Source organism: Varroa jacobsoni, unplaced genomic scaffold (genome assembly GCF_002532875.2).
Source record: "Varroa jacobsoni isolate VJ856 unplaced genomic scaffold, vjacob_1.0 scaffold_1454, whole genome shotgun sequence".
Classification (NCBI taxonomy): domain Eukaryota; kingdom Metazoa; phylum Arthropoda; class Arachnida; order Mesostigmata; family Varroidae; genus Varroa; species Varroa jacobsoni.
Genome location: NW_019214356.1, coordinates 146,956 through 162,079, shown reverse-complemented (window position 1 = coordinate 162,079; position 15,124 = coordinate 146,956). Strand labels below are relative to the sequence as shown.

Sequence of the window (15,124 nt, the reverse complement as noted above, 5' to 3'; positions counted from 1 at the left end):
GATTTCGAAAAAGCAAACACAGTAAATTACATGAAGACGATATCGATGGCGATGATGATACAGTTGTTATTATGTGTCCTTTCACACAGATAAAACAAACGCACAGATAAAACAGATGCATTCAAACCTACTTTTAACACCTTAACACTTTTTACTTTTAACACCCACTTTAAACCCCACATTTTGGCAAGTTTGAATTTGGTCCAATCAGATTTTTTTCTTTTTGTCTATTGTTACCATTTGGATTCATAAGACGATTGAAGAATCTCTATCTGTAATAGATGTCTAATGTTAGTACCTAAGCATTATGTCAACGGGCTATAGAAATTTCCCCAGACGACATTTTATATTTAATTTTCAGCTAATTATAATTTGGTTTTTTATTGCTGTTTTTGCAAGAGTAGTTAAATTGTCTTTAGAACTTCTTTGGTTTTTATAATCATATCCGTATTCATTTTGTCTGATGCTTGCATAGATACAGTCATACCGTAAATAGCGCTATCAGCGAGTACCTTGCCAACCTCATCAGTCTCTCCACAGTATAAAGCAGTTTAATCAATATAGAGTGAGACGTTAGTTAGGTGTACAGACCACATAAATGCTTATTAATTCTAGTTACGTTAAACTATATCCTCAAATCCTGGCTTAAACAGCCATAAAGGTGGCAACATTGAACATAACTACACACCCGGACGTGAAGAAGACGTGGTCTAAGAGTCGGAGATTGCTACTTTTCATTCTACAGATAAGCCTTTAACTGCCTTTCGTGCCGGATATATCCCGTTAAAAATAGTGCAATTTGGCGCAGGAGCACGCAAGACCACGCTCCCATAGAGCTTTTCCAGGCCTAAGGCCTAGATATTATTCGGCGTGTTGGTTTTAAGCATCGACACGTTGCCCGCGTTTGTGGCTCCCTTCGTTCAAGGACTTTTCGTCGGAAAGAAACGATCAATAGCTCCACACAGATCATTTTCACTGGCCGCATGTGGAATCGTCACCTCCAACAACGGATCCTCTTCCATCGCATCACGAATGGTGTCCAGTGCATAATTATTTCCTGCGTACACATTAATGGTCTTAATTGGATCATTTGGTCCTAACAAATGATTTTAGATCATTGATAGTGTTTCTAAGAGACTCCAGCACGGGAACCTGTGAGGGGATCGGCTACGAAGCAAAAAATCCTGCAAGCGAACGTTTTTCATTTTGTGTGCAGAACCGCTGTTAGGCCCGATGGCGTCAGACTACTTTCACTAACAAAGTGTTAATTAAGTTACGACAATTCTGTATATCATTAGATTGAAAATAAAGCTCCTGCGATAGGGAGCACCACATTTTTATTCCTATGGGAATAAATTATTATGTTATGTATCCCCCGTCATTGTTCGCTACGTTTTTCCAGTTTTTTTTTATCAAACGATGTACATCATTTTGCTAGAAGGTAGTGGGTTTTGTCTCGCAGAAATTTTCTAACCACATTTTGAATTATTGACCCGTGCTAAAGATAAGTCCACAAAGGTGATTGCTCAATGAATAGAAATGTATATCTATAAAGTGTAAAATCTAAAGAATATAGGGAGCTGTGTACAGCCTTGTGTTGTAATAGAACAAGATAACTTGGCCTCTTTTATTGGGTCTTTTATTTTCAATAGCCTGCTTAAATAGATCCAGTTAGACCAATTAAACATCCCGATCAACTATCGGTTTCCTGTCGAGAAGCCGTTCCTGGATAAACAGGCAATCCCACTGGGCGCGAAGCATAATATTTTTTAAGCCAAGTTATGGTTACACTCTTAACCTTGGTTTCCCCTTTAGACCCACCCACTTCGATCTCTGGTTCACGTTAATGTACAAATTCCACTCCTCATCGCCAGGGATAGTTCTATGTAAAAATGGGTCATTGTGGTTGCGTGATGCTCGCTACTGAGCGACATGCAGCGTTAAGCCATATTCCTTATTGCATTAAGAGGGATTATGGGCTACCTAAACTTAAAAAAAAACCTAAAAGCCTAAAAGTTTCCGTGTAAACCAAGAACAATTATGTGGCTGTAGCCCATTTGTTCAATCGATTCTTGAGTTGTTTGTCGGCCATCTTCTTTTAAGAAAAGTCTCAAACGCTTGACATAAGATTCTGACGGTCGGCCAGAAGGTAAGATTCCTCTTTGTTGTGTTGAAAATTGTTTCCAAACTTAGCAAATTACTTTTGACCAGTTCTTTCAGTGACAGCATCGTTACCGCGCATAGGATAGCGGCCTCGATCTGTTTCAGTAAAAATGTCGAAAATCTACTCCTGTTCCACCTGAAACACCTTTGTGCGAGTTAAAATTGCGCTTCCATCCATATCGGTCAACACTAAATAATACCATTACAGTATGCGAATAAAATATCGGTAGTAAACAACAAGGGAAAAGAAACAAGTGTTTTTAAAGGAAAAATCATGAATTTCATTGCACGGTCACATACTATCAAGCAAAGGGGAAAAATCGAGTGAAGCACTAACCAGACCACGCTCTACGGGCGATTCCATTGTTCACGTCCCAGGAAAGTAGTTCTGCGGCCTTCTGGTGCGCTTCCTTCGAGCCATCTAAAAGCATCCCGAATCCGCCATTAATCACCTGTATGAAATAAACGAATATCAGCAACTATAATATCTATTAAAATAAATTTATTATGGAATATATTTGTGTACTATTATTTTATCAAAATAATCCGACGGTGTTTAGGTAAGTTCAATGAATATATAATAAGTCCTTCCAACGACATTTACTACTATATACAGGCTATATAAATAACTTTGTGCTCGTATTATCGTTTAGAATATTCTTACCTGTCCCCAGCCAACTCCCCCACCATTATGTAAAGCCACCCAGGTAGCACCTCGCAGGGTAACACCCACAAAATTTTGGACAGCCATATCTGAAAACATCCGCGCGTAAATGAATTCCTCTAAAAGCTTGTTGTTTTTTTTAATATATATATGACAGCTTATAGAACAAATTATAGACCCAGCCTTTTGCATAGATATGCACCCATAGGCTCACCGCCAACCGTGAAAGAAGACTTTATCTTTACCAGCAGTAAAGGCGGAACCATCGTAGATGTTCGACGTCTCTCGGAACGGACTGTCAGCGCCTGATACATCATGATGGTCTCGACTTAGCACAATTGGACCTTTTAGACGCTGTGTTCGCACAGCGTCATTGAAAGCTTGAGCAATCTGCAGGACACATGGAAGGATTCGTCAAACAGGTTACATTTTCTACTGCGACACAAGCACAAATTGAAGATTACACTGAGTAAGGCGAATGAATTGTTAATATGAGCGGGCACAACATCAAACTACGGAGGTTGCTCTCTTAAGTGGGGTGAGGTATATTAAAAAAGTGAGCTTACTTTCATCCTTCCACGACGATCAGAATACAGTATACGGGCTTGAGAGCCAACAACAAGGCTGTTCAGCGAGGCTTTTTCAATCCATCGAATGTTATCGGAATACTGACACTTCACACTGTCGCTAACTGAAAATTTTTATCGTTTACATTGGAAAAATAAATCTCAACATTGTAACAGATTTGCTATTATGACCTTCTACCTTACTTTACCCTATGTTGGCTATATTTAGCAATCTGAAAGAGGGTTCAATGTTACACTAATCAGCTTCGAAGACTAAGCTGTCATTAAATCGAATTCTCTCGATGCAATTGTAGTTAAGTTGAATTTTGTATTGTTAAGTCACTTGATTGGGATTTTTTTGCTCGTTAAATCTCACCATCCGAGTTAAGCAGCTCTCTGAGAACCTGACAGGCAATCTTATCGGTAAGGTCGAGATCTTCAGGACGTCCTGACGTACACACCCATCGAAAAGGTCCGAATCCCATGGAGAATATGTCGCTTTCAAATGAACATTACGCATTGTTAAGACCAAAAATGTTGTTTTTCATTAAAGAATTGTTTATAAGAACAGTATATTGTTCTGCCAAGATTTTTTCAAAAAAGTATTAAGGTATTCACATTCATCTAATTCAAGTAGCGTAATTAAATTTGATTTCGACTCAAGGTGTGTAGAAGTAAATGACAAGCACAATATTTTAATATTAGAGCGTAGAAACTATTTATAACTAACTGTTATATTCCTTACAAGAAGCCATACCATTTTTACGGAGATCTTAGGTTGGCTTATTTGTGCGATCTCTAAGATGACTAAAGCAGAGTCCAACATATTCATAACCTACCCCATAATGTCTTGGACGTATGACGGATACTTAAAACGGATTCCGTTTTGGCCAACATCCGCACCAGCACGCGACGCTTCAAGGAGAAACGCGTTCCCGTAATCCCAGAAGCATAAGCCTCGCGCCGCCAGCGAGTCGATAGCTGCAACTTGACGTCTCAGACTAACGAATTTAATATGAGCAATGTTAACGACTTTGCATAAATTAAATAGGTAAATTTAGAGGTACAACATGACGTTTTCACAGAATACCGCTTCAGACCTGTTGTGCCTAGCATACCTTTCTTGTACAAGCTGCTTAAATCTCGGGGGATCCTGAATCATGACCTCGTTGGCCTCTTCAAATGACAGTTGCACGGGGTAATAGCCGCCGCCGAACGGGTTGTGGCAAGATGTCTGATCTGATCCGAGTTCCACAAGAAGCTCACCACTCTCCTCTGCATCTTTCGCGAAGAATTCCCTATAAAAAATGATAGTCGCGTCGTTATATGGTTTTAACGCTCCTCTTGCCTACCATTAAAACTATATTTGCATTGTGTTGTTATCTCAAAATACACATGCATAAACGCGTAGACGCTCATTTGGTCTGCTTCAAGGAGCAGAATCATTCCATATGAATCGCTGTTATAGACCCATCGCTGGGTTTATGTGCCAATATTTATCGCTGATTGAGTATATTATAGTGGTACGGTTTTTTGCTTCCGGTAGGTGAGGGACCCCGGACAGGAGCCTATAGTAGGTGTTGCCTATCAGAATGAAAGGGGTCTAAAGGACCCAGATTGTCCATCTGACCTGTTAGCATTACGCGCCACTAAAAGAATTTGCCACGATAGATGGGGTACCGTGCGAGACGTGAAGCGGAAGTGTATGCATTTACGAACTAGACGATAATTGCTAAATATTACTTAACAGGACGGGCAATTTGCTTAATGATGCGATTCGCTCATTAACCTTGTAAGGCCCTCCCAGACGGAAACGTCTTAACAGTATAATGGATCAATAGGCGTCTTTTGTTCCCGCCTTTGGTGTACTAAGGCGAATTTCTAAATGCAATCAAGAAGAATAAAGACCTTTTTATGGTTTAGCTTTAGTATTTGGGAAATTAGGCTATCCTAAAAAAATATCGTAAAAATTGGTGTAAATTGTATAAGTAACGTTTGAATACGTAAAGTCCCCAAAAAAAACCTCTATTTTTGAAGTCGTGTAAACATTGTAGCCAACGTACCAGACATCCACGACGTTGCCTTGAAAACCAATAGAAGTCGCTTGTTCGTCTTTTTTGGCTCGCTGAATTCGCTGTTTTAGGTCGGCTAAGTCCGAGCAGATCTCATGAAGCCAACCTTGACGATACCTTCAGAAGCATAACCAAGTTGATGTTTAGCTTTGTCGGAGCATCTTTAATAGTTTCCACTTGTGCTTCAGCGTGTCTTATTTTTTTTTAGTTTAGTTTGAATCACTTTACATTAAATCTACTACTACTGCTGCTAATAATAACTTCACCATTTGCCTCTGAGATTACAGTTAATTGGCTACGTTCTATACTTATTGCGCCACCGCTTCATAGGATGAAGAGAATATATTGTATACATATAGGGGAATAACTTGCTACTTCAACACAAATGATTACGTTGTATACTACTCTTGTGTGTGATCTGTTACCTTTTGAGTAAAGCATCCTTATTTACTTCAACAATAACACCAACAGCTCCGGCAATCACCGCAGCTTTCGCCTGGGCGCCTGACATCCCACCGAGACCGGACGTAAGCAATACTTTGCCTTTCAAGGATTCGAGGTGAAGATACTTACGTCCTGCGTTCATAATCGTAATCTTCAATGACCAATCACAGAACAGCAATATCAGAATGATGCAATAAATTATTACTGAACTAATCCTTATTATCTCATGTCTAGCAGAAGTTTTAATGTAAAACATTGAAATCCATACACCTAACGATGCGCAACTAAAGACGATGCGTGAACATTCAAATGTTGGCATGTGAAGATTGTTTGCATCGTGTATACATTAAACTTACTAGAGACGGGTATCAAAAAGGATTGCATTTCTGCGAATATATTTAACGTAAAATGCCTCAAGCGAGCTAAAAACATTACTATCCCTTCTAGAACTGATCTCTTTGACTCACAAGCCTACTCGGGAGACAGGGACATTGCAGGTGTGTATCAGATTTGTGATCGCAGTAAAGTTACAATTGTTTTTTTTTTCATTAAAAATCATTGATCGATGATGCTAAAAACTAAATCAAATGCGTACCGAGTATTCATGAGCTGTATGAGATGCTTATTTCAATTAACTATATCGATATTTCTATAATTCTAGTTTTTAGTTATTTATAATCCCAGTTAATGACTTGCAACTGGAGAAGGGCTCGCTTTTAAGTAACACAGGTACGGCCTACACTGGTAAGGAACAGAAGGTTGTGTAAGTCTATTTTATAAGGATTCGTTTTTGCTCTCCATTACCTTTGTTGAATAATGTCTTAACTATTAGATAGTAACTGAGCCTGAAGCGGCGATCCTCCTAGTTGGTTGAGGATCGTCGATAATCGATTAGAAGATTAAGGGGGCTATATACTTGTCAATTGCCACCGTTATTTTTACATAAAAGCTATCTTAGAGCTGTTCGAATGAGATAGGAATAGGATCAGATAGGACCAATTTTATGCGATGATACAGTTTTATCATGTATCAGCGGTGCCGTCGCCAAATAGGTGTCGATGCCAACGTTTTTAAAATGGCATTGGTGCATACTACGAGTAATAATAGCTATTGTTATTATTATATTTTGAAGGTATGCATGGACGGGCGTCCTTTTTGAGTGTTATTCGAATAACGCGCCTGGCTAGCAGTGGCCATATAGTTATGTAAGGACCCGACTATAGGCTTTTATGCTATGTAGAGCGATGCGCTGTAACTATTGAACGACTAGTAGCTTCTAGTGAAGAGCCCGAACGAAATCGGGTTACAGACATCAAACAAAAAGGTCTATTTTTTTTTTTAACTAAAATATCACAATTTTTATAGAAGGTTAGCAAAGTAGATAATGGTCACAGCCGGGGTATGTTTGAAACGAAAAATCGCAGCAACAGGCTGAGTTACATGGTTGAGTGCATAAGATCTTCGTAACGGGCAGCGTCATTACGGTGTGCTTTAATGGATATGCTATGGCCAAAACCATATTCTACACTGAAACATCGATAATTTAAGAACTTTGAAGACAATCCAACACATCTGCCAGTATGTTAGTTCACGCTAATGATTTAAAAGCACTTTATTGACGCAAAAAGGCGGGAGCGCATGCTTTCTCAGAAAGTGTTTTGAAATTAACAGGTTTTTAATTCACAAAGTGTAACCCTGTTGTCTATGGAAGGCTTATCCGTACCGTGGTCCCGTGAACAATGCCTTGTGGTCCAATGTAACAATAACTTCCCGCGGTCATCTGGCCGTACATCGTTACACCCATAGCGAACATCTTGTCGTAATCCTATCGGAAATTAAAATAAACCTACAATAAACATCTTCTGCTACTTATAATTAAGACGTGACGAATTATCACCGGGACACATATTTAGAAAAGGACTGATCCTAGATTTTTCACAATAGTTTAGCCACCGAAGGCACGAGACAGACGTACGCTTTGCGTTGACCATCCAGGTATAACCATTCCGTTGGTAACGACCACTTTTGGTGATACACCGATCCGAGCTGGGAAGAGGCCAAGCGGATGACCGGAATACATAACCAGAGTCTGAGTATCCGACATTTTCGACAGGTACTGCATTACCAGGCGAAACTGTGGCAGAGAAGTCACAAAGACGAGATCTGTAGAAGCAACTAATACTGGCCACCCGTTTGAAAACCTCAAAAAAAAAAATTATGCGAAAATAGGAAAATTGCGTCGCGCAGAAATGTTGAATTTGACGTATGAGTGGTCGCAGTTTTTATACGCGCCCGTCTACGGGGTCAACACAAAATAAATTTAATAGTTCAGCTAGTAAATTAATTGATTCAGCGAGCTTCTTAGGGGGGTAATCTAGACTTCGTTAGCAAGCCCCTTGATTCTCTACACGAAGTAATACAGAGGCTTAATAATGGTAATAATAATTGTCTGCATTGAAAATGCGATTTTCATTAATTGTACGAAGTTATCCGCAAGAGTTAACATATCTCTGTGATTTGCTCATTGGGGTACGAGTATTCACAAGTAATTACAATTATTTTTTGAACATACATGTGTAGTTATTCCCTTCGTTTACTAGTTTGCCATTTAACTACTACGAATGATCTCAACAGATTCACCGAGCTTTAGAACAACAGTTGTTATGTGTCTGCATAAATTTATCTGAGTGAACTGAGAACGCTGTGAAGTGCTATCGGCACAACGAAAGGACACCTAAACGAGAAGATCACAAACCCTGCCGTAAATTGTACATGTTTCTAGCAAAGCTAGGTGGTTAGAAGACGATGTTGAAAACTGTTTGTTAAGATACCTTCGTTTCTCTTTCTATTGTCCTTTCTACCCGAACAGGCTCTCGGAATGATTTTTGCCTTGCGGCATTAGTAACTGTACTACCGGAGAGTCTTTATTACTCATAGTTTTTTGTTTCTAGCGCTGAAATTTAAATCAACAACGACGAGTTGTATGTTCTCTTTTTATAGCTACTGTAGCAATCGACCGTTGTCTTCCCACTGTTGATATCGTCAAAATGTCAAACATTTGTGGCTTTACGGGCATAGATTAGTTATATTTAAGCATGGAACTCTGCTCCGAGCAAAACGAAGGCCATCAACAACTAAAGTATCCCATTTTGCTACGAAGTACTTCAAACCGTATATTGTATTACTTCAGTTATGATGAAGTAACAGCAATATTGTGACCATAAAGCGATGTAATAGCGGTAATAATATAATTACTTGTGTTTTTTACAAAAGTCATCCCACAGCAAGGAGTGTGCAGGGTATGTGCCCCTCGTTCTGTATCGGCGAGGTGTCTAAACTGTGCTAGCTAACGTAACAGATTCTATAATATGTTATAAATAATAATAACAGCATAATAGGTTCTATAGCTTTATCTGTTACTTTATGTGTATCAACAAGGTTAATTCATGAAAAAATCAGCCTGATTAGCTAATTTTATGAACCCCTATTACTTCTTAGCCATGTTACGCTAGAAATGGTCAAGAGTCATTTCTTTCATTGATTGCATGACCGACTCCTAAGACGGTTAGTTTTTATGGCCATGATAGGACGTCAAAATGATCAGTAAATAATTTCAAGGCGGATAACAGCTCGTCTTTATGTAGCTATATTTACGTGACGTAATTGTTTAACTAGTTACAAAAAGATTATGCAAAAATGTTACCTCGAACTAAAGAAGGGCAACTCTGTCGTCGGCTGTTAAGGCCTCCCAGAAGACCTAACCTTGACAACTAAATATGCTAACTAACGACAACAAATACATGTTGAACGAATCAAATGGCAAAAATGTAGATTTCAACTTGTTCCTGTTCAATTTGTATACATCTCAGGGTGGATAGCATTAGCTTCTACGCGTTTCTCAACTGAGATGTACGCCATGACTGTCGCGCCCTACATTTATTCTCAGCGTCAGTGGCCAATTGGGGGGCAGCGGTAGCAGATATTTGACAAAACAGCATTTTTTTGATGCAAAAAAGGCAAGCGGGACAAGTGCCTGGCGGTCTGCCTGGAGCGACCATTCGAGCCAATCACGTTGCGAGCGCACAAGGATAAGACAAGGAAGATAGTTTCACTGGCTTATTGTCGTCAGGTCTCTCGAGTAGTTGGCGTTGTTCCGCACCGCGGTGACGTACGTAGCGGCGAATCGGCCGTGAGCAATCGTGCCGCCTCAAGACCGACAAACGGCCTCCCGATTATGTCTGGCCCTATTCCACGATACTGCTGCTGTTGCTTCTTTTAGAACAACACGTACGACAGTATTGAAAATGTCGTCCTCCGCAAGAGTTTTCAAGGTGGTGGCGTTAGTGCTTACGGGCAGACTTAGAGGGAAAGCTGGACACTCGGTGTGTTGTTAATAATGGGTCGCAAATCGCTAAGTCCATATCTCTAAAGGAAAGTTTACCAGAAGCTTGTAAATACATAGCATATCCTAACATATAGAATGTTACGATTTATTTTGAACTCTCTGAATCACTTGGATGAAACCAGTTTATTTTTTGGTGTGTTAACCAGTATTTTTATATAATACGGCGGACATGTTTTTTTACTTCTTGATAAGATGCTTTTTATAACTAATTGGAGGTTTTGCTGTGCGCGGTTTTTCTTTTGCGGAAAAGGAAGAGAAACAGATTTTGAGAGCAAAGTAAAATCGTGCAAATAATTAAATATACAAAAATTAAATATTAGCTAAGTACGACAGATGGGTCCGTTTTTTGATAACCATATTAAATTGGGATCTTAAGCAAGTCTGCCCCACTCTCAATAAAGCTCTCCGAAAATTCACTGATATTAGTTGAATCAGTGTGGTGATTTTCCCAAAAAAAAAAAGGCTTCCCATAAAATTAGTCTAAAACTTCAGGACGCGTAAAAGAAAGAAAGCCCCCTACTACTGATAGTTCATAACCGCTATGTGGTACTAAAAATATATAAGAATTAGCGGAGTATGAAATTGTATCAAAACAGTAAACCAAAAAACGCTTTTTCTTAATCACATTTTACGGAAAAGCTTCCCTAGTATTTGTAAAAAGTATTCGTAAAGTAATTGACTTTGAAGAAGCGTACGCATCTTCGCATCGATAAAATTTGAAGAGCTGTAATAAATTGTAACCGTTCGTTAAAGCGGCTGTAGGATCTATTTGGACCGGTCAGTCTTCTAGCATACCGGCCTATGCTTCAACAGCAGTTTTACAGCTTTTGCTTATTGCCATCCTTGAAAGACGATCGTTTTGCCGAAGTTACTTTAAATTTAAAAAAAGGAGTCACAGTAAAAGTTAAGGTATTACTCTATAACTAGCAGAGATAGTCAAGACAGGCTCACTCAGTTTCTTTTAAGTTTTTCTACTGCCTAGGCGCAGCAATTTCGCCGGTTAGCGTAAGGTCCACTGCACAACTTACCAAAATAACCATCCTATCAGTAATTTCCAAATTTATTTTCGTGTCTATCTGTACCGTACGATGATGCATATGTACCCGCTACGTTAGTAGTTTAGTGCGCCTCAGTGCTTCAGGTCATAATCAGTAACTCTCTAACTTATTTTTAAATGCCAATCAGAACTTTTTTGCACGACGATGACAAAGCACTACGGTTACCATTCGTAATATTGCACTTATCTACGCGGACTAGCTCGGCCGCCGCTACTTTAGGAATTACAAAGCAGGTCGAAAGAAAAATACCCGGGGAAAAAATAGTTCGTTTTAACACGAGGCTATTATGCACTATTAGCGTAATTTCCAATGTATTCTTAATTGTTTTCTCTCAAATTTTCTAGAATTCAAGCTAAAACCGTTCAGCCGATGTAACGTACGTCTGGCAAAAAGGACAAAACGCACTTATCTTGTACCTATATACTAGCTGTGGTATAGTGCACATAATGCACATAATTTACTGCAGTGTATGATACACCGATAGATTCAGCATAGAAGATACTGCGGACATTGGCAAAATACGTATCTATAGCCATAATTGAAAGGAGTTGAAAGAAACTGTGCAATGTACTGACAATTTCCGCCTTAGGACATATAGCTTCATTTGTATTAGCGGTAGGCCGAATACTGCTAATGGCCTTACCTGTGCCCAGTTTGAAAAGACTTGACCATTGCCTCCGTATGTGACAAGCTCTTCAGGATACTGAGCAACTTGGGGGTCAAGGTTATTGCAGATCATCAACATTATTGCCGCTGCTTGTACACTTCTAGCCGGATATTCTTCAATCGGGTATGCCCTGTTAATGAACGAAACATGAATAGGTTAGTCGTGAACGATAAACTTTTTCTAAACGTGCATAGGATCAGTTCAGCCGTCTGTATAGACACAATGGGAGAGACGTGACTGTGATGACACAGATACTAGACCCTGATCATTTGAAACACTCGATTTCAAGAATCAATTCTGTTTGGAACCAACGGAGGCGGGACAATGGATACATGCCTGTATGTAGGAAAATCTTCGGACATAAATCACTATTGGCTGTATTGTTTGTCACTTTGAGTTCGTTTTCTTAACCAAGAGTCCACCGATATATTCAAGTCATCGATGAATATTTGATTGTAAACGCGCTGGTAGGCAACTGATAAACAAAATATGGTCCCGGAACAAGTAGAGACACTCTAATTAAATGAAACAGTTATCGGCTCTATGAAACAGTAGATTCATTCTAAATTCGCTGTGACCTGGTGATTATTCCAAAAAATTCTAGGGACTATAACTTGACTCACTTGAGAGGTTGAAACGGTTTAAAGCGGTACATGTAGATATGGCCATATTTTTTGAGTTCCGAAGCGAATTCAGGCGCCAAGATATGATGAAACCTTTGTGGAAAATATCGAAGAGCATTTTTCAAAGCGATCTGTAAAGTTTTAAATTATTATTTATATTAGCCGTTGTTGTTGTTATCGGTCCGGTACTGCTCGTCAGAAAAAGTTAGTCGGTCGACTTTGAAGTCTAGCATCACAGCGCTACCACAGGCAACTATTATGTCTGCTAAATGTTATTATTATTATTATTATTATACAGGGCCATGTGTTATTTCAAAAAATAACAGATTCAATTAGCCTATTATGATGTTTTTTTAGTACTTATTATGATTTAGCAACGTTTAATTTTTATCGGGAACCTCGTCATTAATGCAACGATCAAATTGTCTGCTACGTAAAATTCGTTTATAGATAGAACGCTTGAATCTGGAATAGAATACATAAAATGCGTCCAAAAATAACACGCTGTACCATACGACAATGTAGGCCTAATATTTTGGAGCTGGAGAAATACGTTCCGAGGCGCGTCAAACTGATTCAATTGTCAGCAAAAAAACACTATACATACTCATCGGACGCACACGATCGCCTTAATACGGGTACCGCTATACTTGGCAAGTCCTTACGTATAAAATTAACACCGTGCAAATGGCGATTGTAACATGCAAGTCCTCTTACGGTAGGAAAAACTGTCTCCCGTTGTCTTTGGAACGAATCCAAGGATTTTGGCAAATGATACGAGCTCAGGTTAGTAGAAATATAACTTAATTGTATGACATAGAACGGAATTTTTTCTCTCAATAAAACTTTTAAGATGTCAAATAGTTAGCCGCTATGTATGCCAACGAAAAATAGGCACTAAGGTGGATCTGAGTTTGGAATCTACTTAATATATAAACCACTGACCATCAGTATTCGTATTTAATAATTGCATGATTTTTGTAAAAGCTGGAAGCACCCTATACGTGGTAGGCGAATCTACCATAATTCACACCTAACCTTAACATAATTGATATTTAAATTTAAAGCTTTCTAATAATTTGCATTATCAGTTTGAAAAAAACAACAACGATTGTCCGATTACCCTGCAAGAAGGTGCACAGAATCTCGCAACGGAAAATACGCAAAAAATGTATGGCCTTGTCTGTATTAATAACAAAAGAAACGTATAGGTTACCTAAGGAGCATTGACATTTCCGCATAATGTTATTTACGCGCTTTAAAAATCTTTTACCCGCAAATTACTTTCAAATTTGGAAAGCGTTAGTTAAATTTCACGCGACCGCCGTACTAAAGCGTTCCTAGCTTACACCAAAAATTACCCTATTTTTAAAAGATTTTTGCCCAGAGAGAAATAAAGTTTAGAAGATCAGTTTCAAAGCACTTTTCCATAAATATCCCGTCACATCGGCTTCGCAAAAGCAACTAGCAATGTTCTAAGATAGCCATACGTTTTAACTCTCATTTTGTCTTATAATACAATAAGCCGACAATCTTGCGTCTCTAAATAAATTGTCGTAAGCAAGATAATGTACAGTTTTCTAGTATAAGCAGAACTTTTATATACACGTCTTCGTTCGTCTCATTGGGGAATCGCAAATTAAGAATAGTTACTTTGTCAGCACAAAACATTACTACGGGTCTCGTTCTCGATATTGATTCGTTAGCTTAGTTAGAAGAAGCGCACGATCCATCCGATCGAGTTCGCTCTGCAGCGTGTTGGTTACTCGCGCAAATTAATGATCATTTACGCTAACCTTAGTCTCGTCTTTGGTAAGAGGCACATTTCGCATCGGCGCGTGGGGCACATCAGGGGAACGCTTTTGGGGAGCTGGCAATGGCTTCAGCTGAATACCTAGGCAAAGATCGCGCATGGCCACCTGAGACATCGTTAGTTGCGTATAACTACGGAGCGGTCCGCGGAGGTTTCTCTTGCAAAGGTGAAGTTCACTTGTTTTTAATCGTTGTTCTTGATGATGACGATTTCTTTTTCAACCCTAATGTTCTCTGATCCGCTTTCGCCTTGTTGTACAGCGCGTTTGATGTATTCCTCCAACCCGAGGACCTCCGATGATACTCCAATACTGGCGCAATTTCCACTTTAGCAATGTGAGATGAAGAATAAACTTGATATCAGCGTAGGTCCGCCGGCTAAGCCAGTGGCGTTCAGGCAGTAGAAACCTAACGGGTGTGGCCTTAGTGTCTCGCTGTCTCGTTTGTCGTTGCAGGATGAACGTTTTCACTTGACGGAGATTCAGTAGTGAATATATGAGGTCGCTAAAGGTAGTGCTTTTGTACGCCAGTCGTTTACAGGAGAGGGCAGACTGTGTCTAGGAGTGGACGTAGGATTTGCTGAGGAGCGAATCTTGCGCTTATCTTTTCGGTGGCTACTCTTGTTAGCGACCAGTCAGTCATCTGGTCGG

At 39.4% G+C, this 15,124-nt stretch overlaps 1 protein-coding gene across 1 annotated transcript; it reads right to left on the bottom strand.

Moving 5' to 3' along the window:
- Window positions 1-26: 26 nt before the first annotated feature.
- On the bottom strand, window positions 27-14,971 carry LOC111270192 (urocanate hydratase). Its single transcript, XM_022850259.2, has 15 exons — window positions 14,459-14,971; window positions 12,663-12,793; window positions 12,016-12,169; window positions 7,885-8,043; window positions 7,633-7,734; window positions 5,891-6,060; window positions 5,457-5,582; window positions 4,512-4,691; window positions 4,233-4,394; window positions 3,770-3,891; window positions 3,394-3,518; window positions 3,073-3,217; window positions 2,828-2,916; window positions 2,501-2,615; window positions 27-1,057 (listed from the first exon to the last, which is right to left on the bottom strand). The coding sequence occupies exons 1-15, from the start codon at window positions 14,588-14,590 to the stop codon at window positions 921-923; spliced, it is 2,049 nt and encodes a 682-aa protein (XP_022705994.1). The 5' UTR covers window positions 14,591-14,971; the 3' UTR covers window positions 27-920.
- Window positions 14,972-15,124: the final 153 nt, after the last annotated feature.